Below are 17,215 nucleotides of genomic sequence, written 5' to 3'. Positions count from 1 at the left end.
TAACAGTCTTTTTGAAAATTCTGAATTTTCTGACATGAAAGGTCCGTTCTTCTGTTGACGGAGAAACGACAAAACAAGTGCAGTACGGGGAATTAATTTTAAGGCTAGGCTGGTTGTCTGTGTTGTTTTTTAAAATCCCTAGCGACAAATGTACACTTGTTTCACTTAGGTTGAGGTTAATGATGTTCTCCTCTTATATCAAATATACAAAGGACACATTCCTTGCACCAACCCTCCCAAGCATTTCCTCAAAGTCAATCGGTCTTTGCACAAACCCTGAACGATGCAAAGCGTGTCCTCCTGGGTAGTGGGACAAACAAAATCCAGCTCGGGTTGTGTGAATGGATCCTCGCCTGTTTCTGCTTCCAGAAGCAGCACCAGTGAACGATCCATCAGAAATAGTTTTCCTAATAGGAAACGGAGAGGGTGAAAATGAATAAAATAAAAAGTGTTTGAGATCTGTGGCCTTGATTTTCTTAGTGAGGGGGATTAGGGAGGGTGACTGAGCGAGTGGGAAGGAGAGGCATGATTTTCTTCAGGTATATACCAGGTGTGAGAATGGACGTGATAGAGAAATTTAGGTGTAGCTTCAAGCATTGTATCTAATACTGATAAACCAGCTCGAGAAATAGCCGCAAGGACGCACGTCGCAGCCACGCACTAGCCCACGTAGGACGCACGTCGCAGCCACGCACTAGCCCACGTAGGACGCACTATGCAGTCACGCACAGGCCTGCACACGATGGAGCCAGGCACCAGCCCACGCAAACGCTCAGTCAGGGGACACACAGACACACACCTCTCTCCAGAACCACATCCCGGAACCCAAGAAGAAAAGTGCTGTCCAGGTGAGTGGTCCAGGGTGCTGGATAAGGAAGAGCATATGATGCAGACACGTGTATGCAAACCGATCGTGGTACGCTCGGACCAGTCTGCAAAGACCAGTCGGTTACAAACATCTTGCTCCTTCCTGCTTCTGAACCAGTCTGTAGATGGCAAGGGGAATCAGCACGTATGGTAATGTGATCTGGGTTCTTTGCAATGCAATTTTGTGCAATTGGGAGGTGACTCACTTGACCAGCATACAGCAGCCATGCATGAAAACTGACCCTCGTACTCGCGGCATCTTTGTATTTTCCAACCTGCACAAACAATTCAATGTACGGTATTTACAAAGGTATGTACAGCATAACAGATATGGTCTGGAGTGGCTACGTGTGTCTGGATCGATCATCAACACCATGGAAATTCTGGCAGGCCCCCAAATAAAATGATTCATTTTGAAAAAAAATTTGAGAGTTCTCTGCGATTTTGCCAAACATTTTCAACATCGATTAATGGAAAAGGAGTATTACCTCGAGTACGTCCCTGAGGCAACGGTAGGTAGGAGGAGAGTACAATTGAGATGGTGCAGTGGAAAGAGGCCATATCTTATTTTTGTCTTGGTGACATGAGAGCAGGTAGCAGAAGCTGGGAGCCTGAAGAGATGATGCAAAATTTACAAGGGACAATGGTAGGTCATACAAGAGAAGTCAACTTCCCACCCCACCCCTTGACTTTCTTCCTCATTCACAATATTTATGGTGCGGAATTGTCTGATACATTGCAGTGTAAGGTCCTTGTTATCATCAGCACTCCTCCACCACTTAATTCTATCATATCCATGTTCGTCTGTGATTCACAAGCTTCCAAGCTTCTTAACTTCCTAATTCACAAGCTTCCTAACCCTGGGTCTATCTTCCCGTAGAGCCTCAAAAATGACAAGATGGTACAAAAGCACACGACAATGTACACTTTGCACCCAGCCTGAAAACATAACTATACACCTCCCACCACAGCCTTTTGTACTCTACCCCTCCCCCTCTCCTCCCCATTAACATCTGTTTTGAACTTGAAAGCTCCGTTTGGAACTCAATTCCTATGGAAAAACTTCTCCACAATAACTTCATGTATGCAGACCAGATACATGCGTTCAGCCTGCTCCCAAATACTTCCTGAAATTACAAGAATTTAACATTATCTGCAATCGCCTCCTCATCCCTGCTCAATGATAATTTCCGCATTGCATATTCTTTAAAGAATAATGAAAATGAAACACGAGGCTGGTACATAGCCCAGGAAAAGCAAGTAGCCATTAACAGAATGTTTGTGACGAGTAATGTGGAGCAAACCTGGCTATCTGAGTGCTCTACATGCAACAGAGAGTGTTGCTGGAAAACACTGAGGCTGTGGATGAGGGTGAAGAGAGACGGTGACCTGCAGGTTGAACATGAACATGCAGTCAAGAGTGAACAGGAGAAACCAGAACATTAAAAAGAATTAAACATTTTCAATAAATAAATTATTATATTTTGTTCACTGGAAAAGCTTAAAGGATCATTCCAATTTCCAGAATGGCAACCCTGGGCCGGGTCCCACCTCCGGAATGGTGACCCTGGGCCGGGTCCCACCTCCGGAATGGTGACCCTGGGCCGGGTCCCACCTCCGGAATGGTGACCCTGGGCCGGGTCCCACCTCCGGAATGGTGACCCTGTGCCAGTTCCCACATTAAGAAGAATGGCGACGCTGGGCCGGTTACCACCTCGGGAAAGATGACCTTAGGCCGGTTACCACCTCCGGAATGTTGATCCTGGGTCTGTCTCCACCTCTTGAATGGTAACCTGAGGCAGCTCCCACCTCCGGAATGGTAACCCTGAGCCGGTTCCCTCCTCCGGAATGAATATCCTGGGCCGGTTCCCACCTCCGGAATAGTAACCCTGGGTCTATTCCCACCTCTGGAATGGTAATGTGGGGCCAGGACTCACCTCTGGAATGGTAACCCGGTACAATTTCAGCAATGACAAGTCGTCTACCCAACACCATGCCTCGAACGGTGTACCGAAAAGAATGACACCCTGAGGTGGCATCTCTCTTCTCTTTAATCAGAAGGCAGGTACATTATTTTCCATGAATGATCAAATACTGTTTGGTTGGTTTGCATAAAGTGTTGTATTCTTGGAGAAAATGATTACAAAAAAGATGTATAATTTTCATTTCTGTAGATTATAGTAAATATGGTCGAATCCCAAAGAGATAATGCTGTACAGTCTGTGTTATGGCATACAACATACACCTGAGCAGTCAGCTATGCTCCAGGCTCCTTGGTAGATGTTTGCGTATGAAATAGGTGTGTGTTAAGTGCTTGTAACTCCAAGGATATAATCGCTCAGCCGATCTTGTAAGATGATCGCAGTGAGACGGGTATTAGGACCAATGGCATAAATCCAGGCTCGCTACCATGCTTATGACTTCCTCGTCGTCTGAACATTCAGATTCTGAAGAGTTTTTGGAACTGTCACTTGGTGATCTTAAACAAGAAACCCCTGACGTGGGCTGGAATTATGATTTCCATCACAATATTTGTTCCCACCACATGATAATGAGAGTTTCAGCTGTAGCTTTGGCACAAGTAACGCGTCAAACATGTCATGCGACGTGCTCTCACTGACTTCCCGGGCTGAGGTGGATTTTGGCTGAGGTGGAGAATTGCTTCATTTCTCTGTAATTCCCGACTTTGAAAACCTTTTTCATTTTCTTTTTTAAACTTAAGGTTCTTGAAGGAGCTGCAACGCAAATCGTACACACATGCAGACATGCACGAGGCAACGCTACACTTCACTTTCACACAAACACAGCCGCTAAGATTGGAGAAGCGACATCACTTCCCAGTGCATTCTGGTTACCAGCGACATCATCTTTATGTTATCGCCGCACTCCAGGAGGAATTTCTTCCTCTCCATGGATTCCAGCCTACAGGGTTTTTCTGTGCTCTATCCTCTAAATGCTGAGCGTCAAGCAAGGAAGTGGCACGTACCATCTTAAAAGTATTTCGTATGACTGCTGGGGTTCGAACCGCCGACCTCCGGATTCAGAGTGGACGCTCTAACCGTTAATGACGCAACCTAGTCTGGTGGTTATGACCAAGTCTGGTTTGTGACGACATGATAAAATCGACCCTCTCTGGGGATAGCTGTGGGCACTTACTACCTCCTGAAAGTAACTGGGGGCCAATTCCCATTCGACAAGGAAATTGCTCTGAATGTCGTGATAATCATTTCAAAAGTATCTTGGAACAGTACTTGTGTATGCACCATAACAACAAGGCTAATGCTGAAGTGGTGATGGAGGAACATGTAATGTGCACGCTCAGGCAATTCGGGCAGGAGAATCCCACAATATAATTCCCAATACATCTCCCTCAATTTCACTGCAACCAAAAGCTCAAGTGGCAACAATGTAATGGGAGGCTCCAGGGCCTGTCCAAATGCCTTTTTCTGTACTTCTAGTTATATTTTTATTTCTCCTCACCAGACTATATTATTTTAAGATCATTACAAAATGAAAGTGCCAAGCAGCTTCCATGAGGCACGTGTCATGCACCAGGCCAATGAGAGCTTTCCTGGTATATTTCCTCTGAGATAACAGACAAGTCGCACACTCACGCACACACCTTTAGGACAGATCTGAGGTTCTGCAGCAATTTCAGGATCTCTGTTTTCATATCCTCAACACTTGGACACTTGACGCCAACCAGATGCGGCTGTAGTTGTCGAAAGGAGACGGTGAAAAATCTGGACTACGGTGGCAGTTGTAAAGAAGGCAGTTGGAACAGGAAGTGCTTATCAAACGAGTCGTTTTGGAACCTATCTGGTGGTTTATCAAATTTCAGGTGTGAACGAACGAGTGTGTCCACACTCCCAACACAACAACAACAAGCATTTTAAGGCCATTTTCCCTGCAAGAGCGGGGATTAGCCTTGCGGTCCCCATGACAATCTTCTCCATTTTGCCCTATTTTCTGCATCTCTCCTTGTTAAACCCCTTGCCCGCATTTCTTCTTCCATTTACCCAAGTCTTTCTCGGTCTTCCCCGTCCTCTACTTCCTTCTACATTCATTTCCATCACTCTTCTCAACCAGTCACTTTCATCCTTCCTCAACACATGACCAAACCAGTGCCGTATATTAACAGAGTCTGGCCAGCCTTTGATCTGCTCAACTACCGCGGTGATTGGTCGAGCCCGCGTCACGTGGTTTACAGGCGCCATTTTGCATACCACCTCAGCCGAGCAGCTTTCCCGCTGCACCCATTCCGTGCCATTGTTTCGTGTCGTTGCATATTTCATTTGAGTAATATTTCAATAAAATCAACCAATATGGTGTGTTGTGCGGCTTGGGGATGTTCTGTTAGACCAGGACAAGGTCGTATAATGCACAGATTTCCTCGAGACAAGGAACGAAGTGCTATTTGGGCGGTTAAAATACGCCGAGTTGGATGGAATCCATCACCTTACTCATATTTATGTTCGGTAAGTGAAATCGCTTAATATATATTGGTTTCAAATCAAAAGTGACATGACACGTGTGTATTAGGTCTCTGGTGAGCTTAACATTTATTTAGTCAACCATATACATATATATATATATGATACATATTCCCTGTAACATTTTTCGTGTACATATGCAGGGTATAGGGTATATACAGTCACGTGAAAAAGTAAGTACACCCCATGTAAAGTTTTGACTTTTTCAACATATTTCAACATACGGCTATTTGATCTTCATTTCAACAATATTGATAGATAAAGGTGATATAATATAACAAATATCATGAAACATTTACATTTTGTAGTCCATTGTATAATTTAAATAAACATAAATGCAAATTTCGCATGTGGAAAAAGTAAGTACACCCTTGGCTCTAATAGGTGTTATTGCCCCCTTTGGCAGAAGCAACCTCAAGTGGGCGTTTCTTATAACTGTCTACTCGTCTCTGACATTGACTGGGAGAAATTTTTGCCCACTCCTCCATGCAGAATTCTTTCAGCTGTGCGGTGTTTGAGGGTTTTTTTGCATGCACAGCTCGTTTCAAATCCCCCCACAACATCTCGAGGGATTTCGATCCGGGCTTTGACTTGGCCATTCCAGAACCCTCCATTTCTTTCGTTTCAGCCATTCCTTGGTGGATTTACTAGTATGTTTAGGGTCATTGCCATATTACAAGGTCTACCTTCGGTTGAGCTTCAACTTTCCGACAGATGGCCTCACATTATCCTCAAGCACCATCTGATACAATGAAGAATTCATAGTGGATTCTGGGATGGTGAGATGCCCAGGCCCTGATGCAGCAAAGCTGTCCCAAACCATAATATTTCCACCACCATGCTTTACAGTTGGTATCAGGTTCTAGTGGTCAAATGCTGTCTTTGGTTTTCGCCAAACATGTCTTCTGGTACTGTGGCCAAATAGCTCTACCTTTGACTCATCTGTCCAGAGCACATTGTTCCAGAAGTGCTGGTCTTTGCCTCGGTGTTCATTGGCAAACTTTAGTCTTGCCCTGATGTTCTTTCTGGACAGCAAAGGTTTCCTCCTGGCACACCTCCCATGTAGATCAAATTTGTGCAGCCTCTTTCTAATGGTAGACTCGTGCACTTTGACATCAACAGTGGCAAGAGCTACCTGTAGGTCCCGTGATGACATTCTGGGGTTCTTAGACTTCTTTCAGCATCTTGCGGTCTGCTCTCGGGCTGAACTTGCTGGGGCGGCCTGGCCTGAACAAGTTGGCAGTTGTTTGGAATCTTCTCCGCTTGTAGATGATCTTCCGGACAGTCGAATGATCGATTTCAAATTGTTTGGAGATCTTTTTAAATCCCTTCCCAGACTCGTAGGCATATATAACCTTTTTTCTGAAGGCCTCAGAGAGCTCTTTTGATCTAAGCATGGTGACGCCGCACACTTCAACAACAAAGAGAAAACCAAACGAAATGTCTGAGGTTTAAATGAGACAGGTTCCTCCAAGATCCTCTCTAACGATGTTCTAATCATTTGCACCTGAGCTGGTGCACCTGATTCTAATTTTAGGTATTTGAAGTAGTGATAAATGTGGGGGTGTACTTACTTTTTCCACATGTGAAATTTGCATTTATGTTTATTTAAATTATACAATGGACGACAAAATGTAAATGTTTCATGATATTTGTTATATTATATCACCTTCATCTATCAATATTGTTGAAATGAAGATCAAATAGCTGTATGTTGAAATATGTTGAAAAAGTCAAAACTTTACATGGGGTGTACTTACTTTTCACGTGACTGTATATATAAAGAAATTATGTATAATAACTGAAAAGCAGGTATTATACATAATCCCTTATTATACATATACCCTGTAACATGCACTGTTTGTATATGCTTATTATATCAGGAAATACTTGTTTATGATGCAATATTTGTCACTGTTTGTGTCAGTTTCCTGAGTAAAGTGTTCTTTGAAAACGTAAAACGAAAGTATAACAACTTTGAAAACGAAAGTATAACAACATTTGCGAACCTAAACTAATGAATAAAATAATAGACATTGTACTTTCGTAGCATTATGGGAATATTGTATGTTACGTTTCCAGATAATAGATGAAAACTCGTATACAAGCTCCATTTTATCAAATTACAATTTCATGCCAAGAGAAATAAAATTTATCAGTATGCTCTATGCAGCTGACAATAAATCGTGTGCCACGACAGGCAAACAATTCGTGTGAATAAATGACGCCGCTTGCAGATTTTATTTTTCCAATAACAAACAACACGTCACTTTAACTTGAATTAGTTGTTCCTCATTAAATCTGCGACCAAACAGCAATAACATCAATTCCCTCGTCACAGAACTACAGGATTGCCACAGCTGACATACATCTCGCAGTGCCAACGCGCGAAGTTAGGGATGCAACATGGCGCCAGTTTTTCAGTTGGCCAGACTCTCAATGTACACGGCACTGGACTAAACCATCTCAAACTGTTTCTCTTCACAGCATCCATCACAGGCTCTATTCCCATCATCTTTCGCAATTCATCATTTGTCTTCCTCTCTCTCAACGATACTCCGCACATCCACCGAACCATTCGCATTTCCACCCTTTCCAGCCTTCGTTGGGGTTCCACCCACACTCAGTTGAACACAGTTGAACACAGTTCAACTGTAAACCCGTGCACATCAAGGAGGGCATAATGTTTTTAATGAGGCATGATATTGGTTGCACTTGAGAGTTTCATAATCCATTACGGACTCGTGTCCCTTGTAAAACCTTTTGTACCACTCAACTTCCGCAAAAGAGAAATGCACGAGCAAACTACACAGCTAATCTCCTGTAAATGTAAGCTCGTTTGACATTTTCGTTTACAATAAACCTCTTGACAACATGCTGTCCAACAGCACATGGCACACTATTTGCTGTTCTCTTGGAATTACCCAGAATGCTTTACACAGCTGCAAAGTCACATCATAAGGGGGTTTGCCAGACTTTCTACAACCAATCACTGGAAAGAGGTGCACTAGACAGATATTTAAACACAGATATACAAATGTGACGTTTAGGTGATCACCATATATGTTTATTGCTTAGAGCTGAAAGCAAGGAGTTCATGAGGTGTGTAACTGGCTTATTTTACGCGTTCAACTCTGCATCCCCAAATCAAACAGGCTTTTGTTACCTTGCCCGAGTGGTCCTTTTCACAACCTGCAAGTCATTGAACATGCATAGCCGTCCTTCCAGCTCGTCAGATGCAAATGACTGGTCAGACAGTGAGGAGACAGGCAGCTCCGCAAACAGGCCAAAGCCATCCTGAAGGAGCAGTGTAAATCTGGGCAACAGGCACATGGATAAAACGGAGTGGTTTTTGGGGGGAGTGAGTTGTTTGTGGTGGTAGTTGCAGGAAATTTTTTTTACAGGGATTGGCTGTGGTTCAAGAAATGAAAGATTCATTAACTAGAGAGAGATCAAAATGTATGGAAGCATTTTACTTTGATGCCATTGCAAATATAATATCATGACTTGGTCAAAATGAATTGTGATATAAAGCGCGTGATGTGTCCGCACGTTTTTCTTTGCCTGCTCATCTTTTACCCTACGTTAGTTACCCTACGTTTACCCTACGTTTTTACCCTACTGCGGCTACATCAAAACGAGCTGATTCGTCAAATGGCCCCAGATTGTTTAACCCTAATATGGGGCCGTTCAAAAATTATGTAATGTTATTTTTTTAGGAGCCGCGTACTGTGCATGCCAAAGGGCTTCATTAAGCCATAATAATAATTTTTATTCGACATTCATTAGATTATTCAGGTACCTCATTGTCAGCAACACATGCCCCAAACAAAGCCAATGGAAATCTGACTCAACAATCCCAGGCAGTGTATCATCAGAAAAGGCCTACAGGCCTGATGTCTTAGGCCCACCAGCAAACCAGGATGGCGGCCACATTATTTTGGCTGGGTGGAGTCAAGCGACAGAAGTGGATGGGGTTCGGCAGCTTTCCGACCAATGGGTGCACATTTCAAAAATCGACTCCAACAAGAACCACAACAACATCAACAACAACAGCAGCAGCAGCAGCAGAAACAACAACAACAGGATATGAAAGGATTAGCAGTTGTCAGAAACGTCTACCAATGCTACTACCACCAAGTTGCTATAGCAGCTTAGAAATGCTTGTAGTTAGGAAGGGCCACGATTCACAAAAGTGCAGCAGCAGCCAACTTTTTTTTTTAGTCTCACAGAAAGCGAGGTTGATGTCCTGAGGAATTGGGCATGATTGTTGGTGAAACGAAAAAATTGAGTCACTGCTTTTTTTGTGAATCATGAACCTTCTCAACTACAAGCATTTCTAAGCTACTGTGACAACTTCTTTAATTGCCCCAGTTATTCCCACCTTCTTGTGGGATCAGGTGGGGGAAAGTTTTTGGCCTAAGTCTTTCATGAACCAACTCACCATGCCCAACGTTCAACTGAAGGCAACAGGAATTTGTAATTTTTTCAGAGTCCCGGCGAGAACGTGCCTACTTTTCTCGAAATATTTTCTGGGAACTTTTAACGTTCACCACCTAATGCTAGCGAATGAGATATCCAGCGCAACGTCTGTCTGAGGAATAGCACACTTTGAGATGCAACGCCTTATCTTCGAAACATCAATACAACAGCTAACAGTCAGGGTGGGAATTGAAACCAGACTGGACAGCTCAGACGAAAGTGTGCTACCACCATGTGTCTGACTAAACTTGTGAAATAAATATATTTTCAACTTCCTGTACATCAGCTAGACAATGTAAGAGAACAAGCATTCTGAGTATTGCGCTGCAATACATGTCCCCTACAGGCAGTCTGTTGTCCGGAAAACTGTTGGGGAAATTACCAAGGTTCAAAGTGCCATAACTTTGTCAAAAATGATCGAAACGTCGTGAAGTTCGAACTTGATCTGTAACTTATCATGAGGAAACCATGTACCAAGTTTGAAATCATTAGCATTAAGAGTTTAGAAAAAAAGTCCGGAAAACTGTTCTTTGCGTGACGGACTGACAGACGGAGGGACGGAGTGCAAACCTATAGTCCCCTCCGGTGTACACCGGTAGGGGACTAATAAGCCCGCAAGGTCGCTCCGTGGAGCAGCCTGCACGTATTGCACTATGTGTGAATTATATAATTACCAACTCACGGTCTGAGGTAACTCGGTTAAAAATTATCCAATTTGCACCAAATAAAGTTTATGAATGGTTGCACAGACCCCTACTTCTCACTAAAAGTGGAAACAGAATGTAAGTTGGAGTTAAAACAAGGAATATTAACAGCTTTGACTTACCGCACTCCAAATTATAGTCCGGAAAACTGTTGGGGAAATTACCAAAGTTCAAAGTGCCATAACTTTGTCAAAAATGATCGAAACGTCATGAAGTTCGAACTTGATCTGTAACTTATCATGAGGAAACCATGTACCAAGTTTGAAATCATTAGCATTAAGAGTTTAGAGAAAAAAAAGTCCGGAAAACTGTTCTTTGCGTGACGGACTGACAGACGGAGGGACGGAGTACAAACCTATAGTCCCTTCCGGTGTATACCGGTAGGGGACTAAAAATAACACCATAAGAGGTTACACGCTCTCACACAGACTCCGTAGCAAGCTACACGTTACACGTTCTCGCACCGAGACTCCATAACAAGGTACACACTCTCGCACCGAGACTCCACAAGTTACACGCACTTCCACTGAGACTCCATAGCAAGCTACGTGCTCTCCATAGTAGCATAACGCTCTCGCACTGACTCCTTCACAGGATGTACACTCTTGCATCGAGGCTCCATAACAGGCTACACTCACTCTCTCCATCCCGACCTTCACGTTCTAGTACCAAGACTCCATAACAGGGGTACATGATTTCTGCAAGAGGCTACATACTCTCACATCGAGACTTCACCCTCTTTCTCCGCAAATCCATCATGGATGCAACCCTGTCGCACTGTTTTTCCATGTAAACATCAACCTCTTTCGCTGTGTCTTTATAATGAATGAATTCTCCTAAGACAATTAATTCAGAATAAGATAACTGTAACTGAACATAACAGCAGCTTAACACCATACTATACTAATAATATCCACAAACAACGAAAGATATCTACTTAAAATAAAAACCTTGGTATATGTGGATCCATAGCTGGAGTGCAAGATAGTAGGTGAGTCTTTGTCAGTTCTGCGGAGCCCAAAGGGTAGACCCGCTGCACCACAGCTCGCAATGTGACCCCACATGACCTTCCGGTCTCCATGGCTTCCAGCAGTGAGTCAGGACCAGGAGGAGTGGAAGGAACTAGAGACGATACCCAGTCAGCACCCATCTGGCAAGACACAGGGACAGAACAAAAGATTACCACAATAATATGCTAATGTACTTCCCAATAATAGTGCGATGGTGTATTGTGTTGAAAAAAAAATTCATAGAGTAATCAACAACAGTGGCTGTTAATTTGGAGAGTTTTGAGTTTCAATCGACAAAAAAGACAAGGTGACATGTTGGTTGTTCCAATTTGAGCAATTGTCTCAATAATGCTGTGATCCCAGGTTCAAATCCCATATGCCAAGTTGATTTTTCACATTGGCATCCGAATGACTTTGTCCTTTTTTGTATGTTTGTTACAAATCACTCCATTACCATTTTTTAAAAAGCTTATTACCTCCGACATGTTTTCACCCCAGTTTGTCTGCCTGTATGTGTGCAGAACATCTCAAAAATTTGTGGATGGATTCGGAGAAAATTGGTGGACAGGTTGGGTGTGTGACAAGGACGAACTGTTTAGATTTTGGTGCAAATCCAGATCCAGATACTAGAATTTTCTATGTGATTCTTCAACATTGAGAGATAGGACCAAAAACGATATATAGCAGGATATCTCAAAACGTTGTGGACAAGTTATGACAAAACCTGGTGGATGAGTTGGGTAGGTGACAACAACAAGCAGATTAGATTTTCGTTCAGTTCTGGATGCAGATTTGGCCTATCAGTGGATAACGAAACGTAAACTGTTCAGGTTGGCGGAGGTATGTGCTCTATCGAGTGCCGTTCTAGTTTACCTACGGCATCTGTATATTTTGATATTATTTGTGGTAATAGCACCACACAATTGTAAAGGATAAACAAGGAGATTTAGACAAAGAAGGTGGCCATTTGGACCATCATGTCTGCGCTTTATCCACACCCTATGTACGTAATACATCTATTTTACTTTTCTCTCCATACTAACCGCAGCACACACATTCCCTGGCACTGCATCGGCAATGGCAGTTTTTGAGTTGAGTTTGTTCCTGTTGTGCATGAAAACCAGACTAGACAGCTCATTGGTTGGCACATTAACAACTGAGATGTCCTTCTGCCTAAAAAATGTACATGATCAGCTCAGATTTCATCATTGTAAACTCAGATATCTTATCCACAAACCAACATAACGATGCAAATGCTCCATGCATTTGTTGAAATATAGTACAGAAACAAAAAAGTGCGCACAAAGTTGCCACCCCTTCATATACCACCTGCAGGACGTGAGCACTGCAACATACCACAGGACTTGTGAGGCCTGAGACAGGCGCTATGCCGAGTGGCAGGCCGGGCGTAGCATTGATACGCGGTAAAAGTGCAAGCGGGGTGCTCGGTTGGTCAGGTGGCGACTTGTGCTCTCGCTCAGAGAAGTTTGTGGAGAGCAATGTGGGGTGCGACCGCCCTGGAAGTAATAACCTGTGAAAGCGGGGCACAGTATTAAAATTGTGAACATGTTGAAAAACACCCAAAAAATAACAACTAGACGGGCCACTTTATAACTGCGGGCAGTTATGCCCGGGGTCCAATCTGCTCTGCATTGATCGGACACGTGACCAATGATGTCCTCTTTTTCTTCTTAAAATGTTTAAAGAAAATGCTTGCTACCAGACTGTGTGACCGATCACGTTGAAATTTTAAACATGTATTCCCCTTGATGACAAGATCATTCTTGTGAAGTTTGACTTCAATCCTTATGGTGGTTCCAGAGAAATAGTTGTTTCTTTCCTTTGATCCAACATGGCTGCCAAACCATATGACCTACGATTTATTTGAAAACACCATGGTATCCCCAACGTTTGGGAAACGTGTGTGAAGTTTCCATTCGACCTGCCCACCCATTCTGGAGGAGTTTAATTTTAAAGGTTTTGTCTTCCAAAAAAATAAAAATCATACCTGCCAGACCATGTGATCTGTGAGGATAAAATTTACACCTTATATTCCCCAACTCCAGTAGATCACGTGCATGAAGTTTCACATCGATACGGTCAGCGTTGTGGAGAAGTTGAATCATAAAGTTTTTATGTTCAATCCAATATGGCTGCCGAACCACATGACCAATGATGTCATTTATTAACCTTCTCCTCTTATATTGTTGTATAGAACATGCTCAATAAGTTTCAAACTGATCAGATACAGCGTTGTACTTGTCGATTTATAAGGTCATGGTTAACAACATTCATTCCCCATGCGGAGTTCTTTACAATGAGCCATGTTTCAATGTTTTTCATAGAGCAGTTTCAGCGATATAGAGGTCCAAAGTTTTTCGGTCTTTCTAAGATGGCGCCCATACCACGTGACCTTATCACTAATATATACATGAGAAGACACATACTATGGTGAAAGGTTTGTGTCAATCGGACTCGGAATCCCCCCCCCCCTCCCCTTCCCCCGCCCACCCCCCACCCTCCCCCCCCCCCCCCCCCCGGCCCTCTCCCTCCCACACATCTCCCTGCTCTCGAATGTTGTGGTTGTGTGCTTCCCCTCCTCTCCCCATCTTGTCTTCCGCTCCCTCTTTTTATATATTTTGTTTGTCTGGTTGATTTGTTTGTGAAATAAATGTTAGTTCTTTCACGAACCTCGATTCGGTATACAAAAACAAACAAAAAAAAGTTTGCTGAGAAAATGAATTTAAAAGTGAATAAACCCTCGAAAAGAATATTAATATGGAAGATTAATAATAATAACAAATAATATAGTCAGGTTCACTATGTTAACAAATATAATTTCGTTCAAAATTTTGGGATTAGCAAACCTGTACATTTTTGGAATCTTCAGAGCATGGAGAATCTGAAAATCAATGTTGGCATTTGCACAGACACCTGCATGGCCGCCATTTTGGATTTTGTAAATGGCCGCCATAAAATACATATTTTGCGCGATCTCGGCTTCTAGTCAACCTAGAAACTTAATTAAATATGCTAATCCTATGTTTTCTGGGTCAAGGAATCCAATAAAGGCCTCAAAATAGTGCTCAGGATTATAGAAAAGCAACAAACAAAGGTAATTGAAAACCATTGTCTTTATATTTGTGATATAACTGTATTACATAATACATGATATTGCAAGTCCTTTGAAGTTATAGGTTGTTATAGGAAGTTATAGGTAGTATCAGATTGAACTATAAGTCCTATACACAGGATCTACGAGGTCTATACCGTTCAGGAATATGCTTTTACAGATCTTCATCACTGTCCTGAGTGTCATTTTCGCAAAGGTGTCTACGCAAATGTAAACATTAATTTTTGGATTCCTCATGCTCTGAATATTCCAAAAATGTATAGTTTTGCTAATCTACCAAAATTTTGAACGAAAAAACATAGTGAACCTGACTAATATGAACAAAAACAATTGGTACCCATCCTGGAAGGATTGGATCCTTAAAAAGGAGAATAGCATCGGGTAATAAGGCCAGGGCCTTAACAAATAACCACCACAAATTCCACAGGGTGAAGAGCGCCAGATGAAAACCACAGAAGCTGAAATAAATGGAGCTTGTGTCTGTAGATAAAGGTCTGCATACTGGACCGTTTAAGACATGTACATCAGGTCTCATGTACTCTCCAAAGTTGGTTGGTACTAAATCGTACACAAGACCACAAGGACTATGCCAGTGTTTCCAAAAAATGTGCATCATGATCTCTCTCATTGCAATCTGAAATAATTCCAACTGTGTATATGGTCTTGGATGTCTCGTGAAAAATATACCACCACAAGTCAATAGGCAGGATCTAGCACAAGGAAAAACAAAACAAATAGCGCGCTACCACTCGGCACACAAACAAGGGAAATATCCAGTGGTAGGTGACAGACAGAGAAATGACTCTGTCCAAAAATGACCAACCACTATTACAAAAACCTTCAACAACAAAATGGGGTGATTGAATATAGGCTTGATCTTACGTATAAAAATAAAATAAAGAGGCAGGGCGTCAGTACTGGGCCTGCCAGAAATCGCAATCGAGCTAGTCTCAGCCAAAGGCCAAGCTGGACATAGCAATGGGATAGCCACAGTCATGGACCAGGCTGGATAAAGCAGTGAGATAATCACAGCTAGAGGCCAGATTGGAGATATCAATGGGATAGTCACAGCAATGGGTCAGGCTGGAGATAGCAATGGGATAGTCACAGCAATGGGTCAGACTGGAGATAGCAATGGGTCAGGCTGGAGATAGCAATGGGATAGCCACAGCAATGGGTCAGGCTGGAGATAGCAATGGGATCGTCACAGCAATGAGCCAAGCTGGAGTTAGCAACGGGGCAGACTGGAGATAGCAATGGGATCGTCACAGCTATGGGCCAGATTGGAAATAGCGCTGAGGTTAGCAATGTGATAGCCACAGCAATGGACCAGACTGGAGATAGCAATGGGTCAGGCTGGAGATAGCAATGGAATAGCCACAGCAATGGACCAGACTGGAGATAGCAATGGGATAGCCACAGTCATGGGCCAGGCTGGATATAGCAGTGAGATAATCACAGCTAGGGGCCAGATTGGAGATATCAATGGGATAGTCACAGCAATGGGTCAGACTGGAGATAGCAATGGGATAGTCACAGCAATGGGTCAGACTGGAGATACCAATGGGTCAGGCTGGAGATAGCAATGGGTCAGGCTAGAGATAGCAATGGGATAGTCACAGCAATGGGTCAGACTGGAGATAGTAATGGGTCAGACTGGAGATAGCAATGGGTCAGACTGGAGATAGCAATGGGTCAGGCTGGAGATAGCAATGGGATAGTCACAGCAATGGGTCAGACTGGAGATAGCAATGGCATCGTCACAGTTATGGGCCAGTCTGGAGATAGCAATGGGTCAGGCTGGAGATAGCAATGGGATAGTCACAGCAATGGGTCAGACTGGAGATAGCAATGGGATCGTCACAGCTATGGGCCAGATTGGAAATAGCGCTGAAGTTAGCAATGGGATAGCCACAGCAATGAGTCAAGCTGGAGTTAGCAATGGGTCAGGCTGGAGATAGCAATGGAATAGCCACAGTCATAGGCCAGACTGGCGATAGTAATGGGATAGCCACAGTGATGGACCAGACTGGAGATAGCAATGGGATCGTCACAGCAATGGGCCAGATTGGAAATAGCGCTGAAGTTAGCAATGGGATAGCCACAGCAATGGGCCAAGCTGGAGTTAGCAATGGGTCAAGCTGGAGATAGAAATGGGTCAAGCGGGAGATAGAAATGCGATAGTCACAGCTATGAGCCAGGCTGGAGATGGCAATGAGATATCTGCAGCAATGGGCCAAGCTGGAGATAGCAATGGGATAGCCACATCAATGGGCCATTGGGCCAGGCTAGAGATAGCAATGGAATAGCCACAGTCATAGGCCAGACTGGCGATAGTAATGGGATAGCCACAGTGATGGACCAGACTGGAGATAGCCATGGGATAGCCGCAGTCATGGGCCAGGCTGGATATAGGGACAGTCGCAGCGATGAGCCAGATTGGAGATAGCAATGGCATAGCTGCAGCAATGGGTCAGGCTGCAGATAGTAATGGGATAGCCACAGCAATGGGCCAATCTGGAGTTA

At 43.4% G+C, this 17,215-nt stretch overlaps 1 protein-coding gene across 7 annotated transcripts in view; it reads right to left on the bottom strand.

The window, feature by feature from the left end:
- Positions 1–17,215, bottom strand: part of SPIDR (scaffold protein involved in DNA repair) — a 118,427-nt gene that overhangs the window by 9,833 nt on the left and 91,379 nt on the right. For 3 of the 7 annotated variants that reach the window (XM_068128115.2, XM_068128116.2, XM_078784962.1), the window contains 7 exons: positions 12,913–13,087; positions 11,497–11,696; positions 8,527–8,676; positions 2,172–2,256; positions 1,356–1,478; positions 800–1,142; positions 276–407 (listed from right to left, as the gene is read on the bottom strand). In XM_068128115.2, the coding sequence (XP_067984216.2) occupies positions 276–407; positions 800–1,142; positions 1,356–1,478; positions 2,172–2,256; positions 8,527–8,676; positions 11,497–11,696; positions 12,913–13,087 (1,208 nt within the window). The remainder of the gene's footprint in view (positions 1–275; positions 408–799; positions 1,143–1,355; positions 1,479–2,171; positions 2,257–8,526; positions 8,677–11,496; positions 11,697–12,912; positions 13,088–17,215) is intronic. The other 4 variants (XM_068128117.2, XM_078784960.1, XM_078784961.1 and 1 more) reach the window with 3 other exon arrangements.

Source organism: Myxine glutinosa, chromosome 9 (genome assembly GCF_964187855.1).
Source record: "Myxine glutinosa chromosome 9, kmMyxGlut1.1, whole genome shotgun sequence".
Taxonomy (NCBI): Eukaryota; Metazoa; Chordata; class Myxini; order Myxiniformes; family Myxinidae; genus Myxine; species Myxine glutinosa.
Note: the sequence above shows the minus strand (reverse complement) of the source record. Positions and strands in the feature narration are given on the sequence as shown.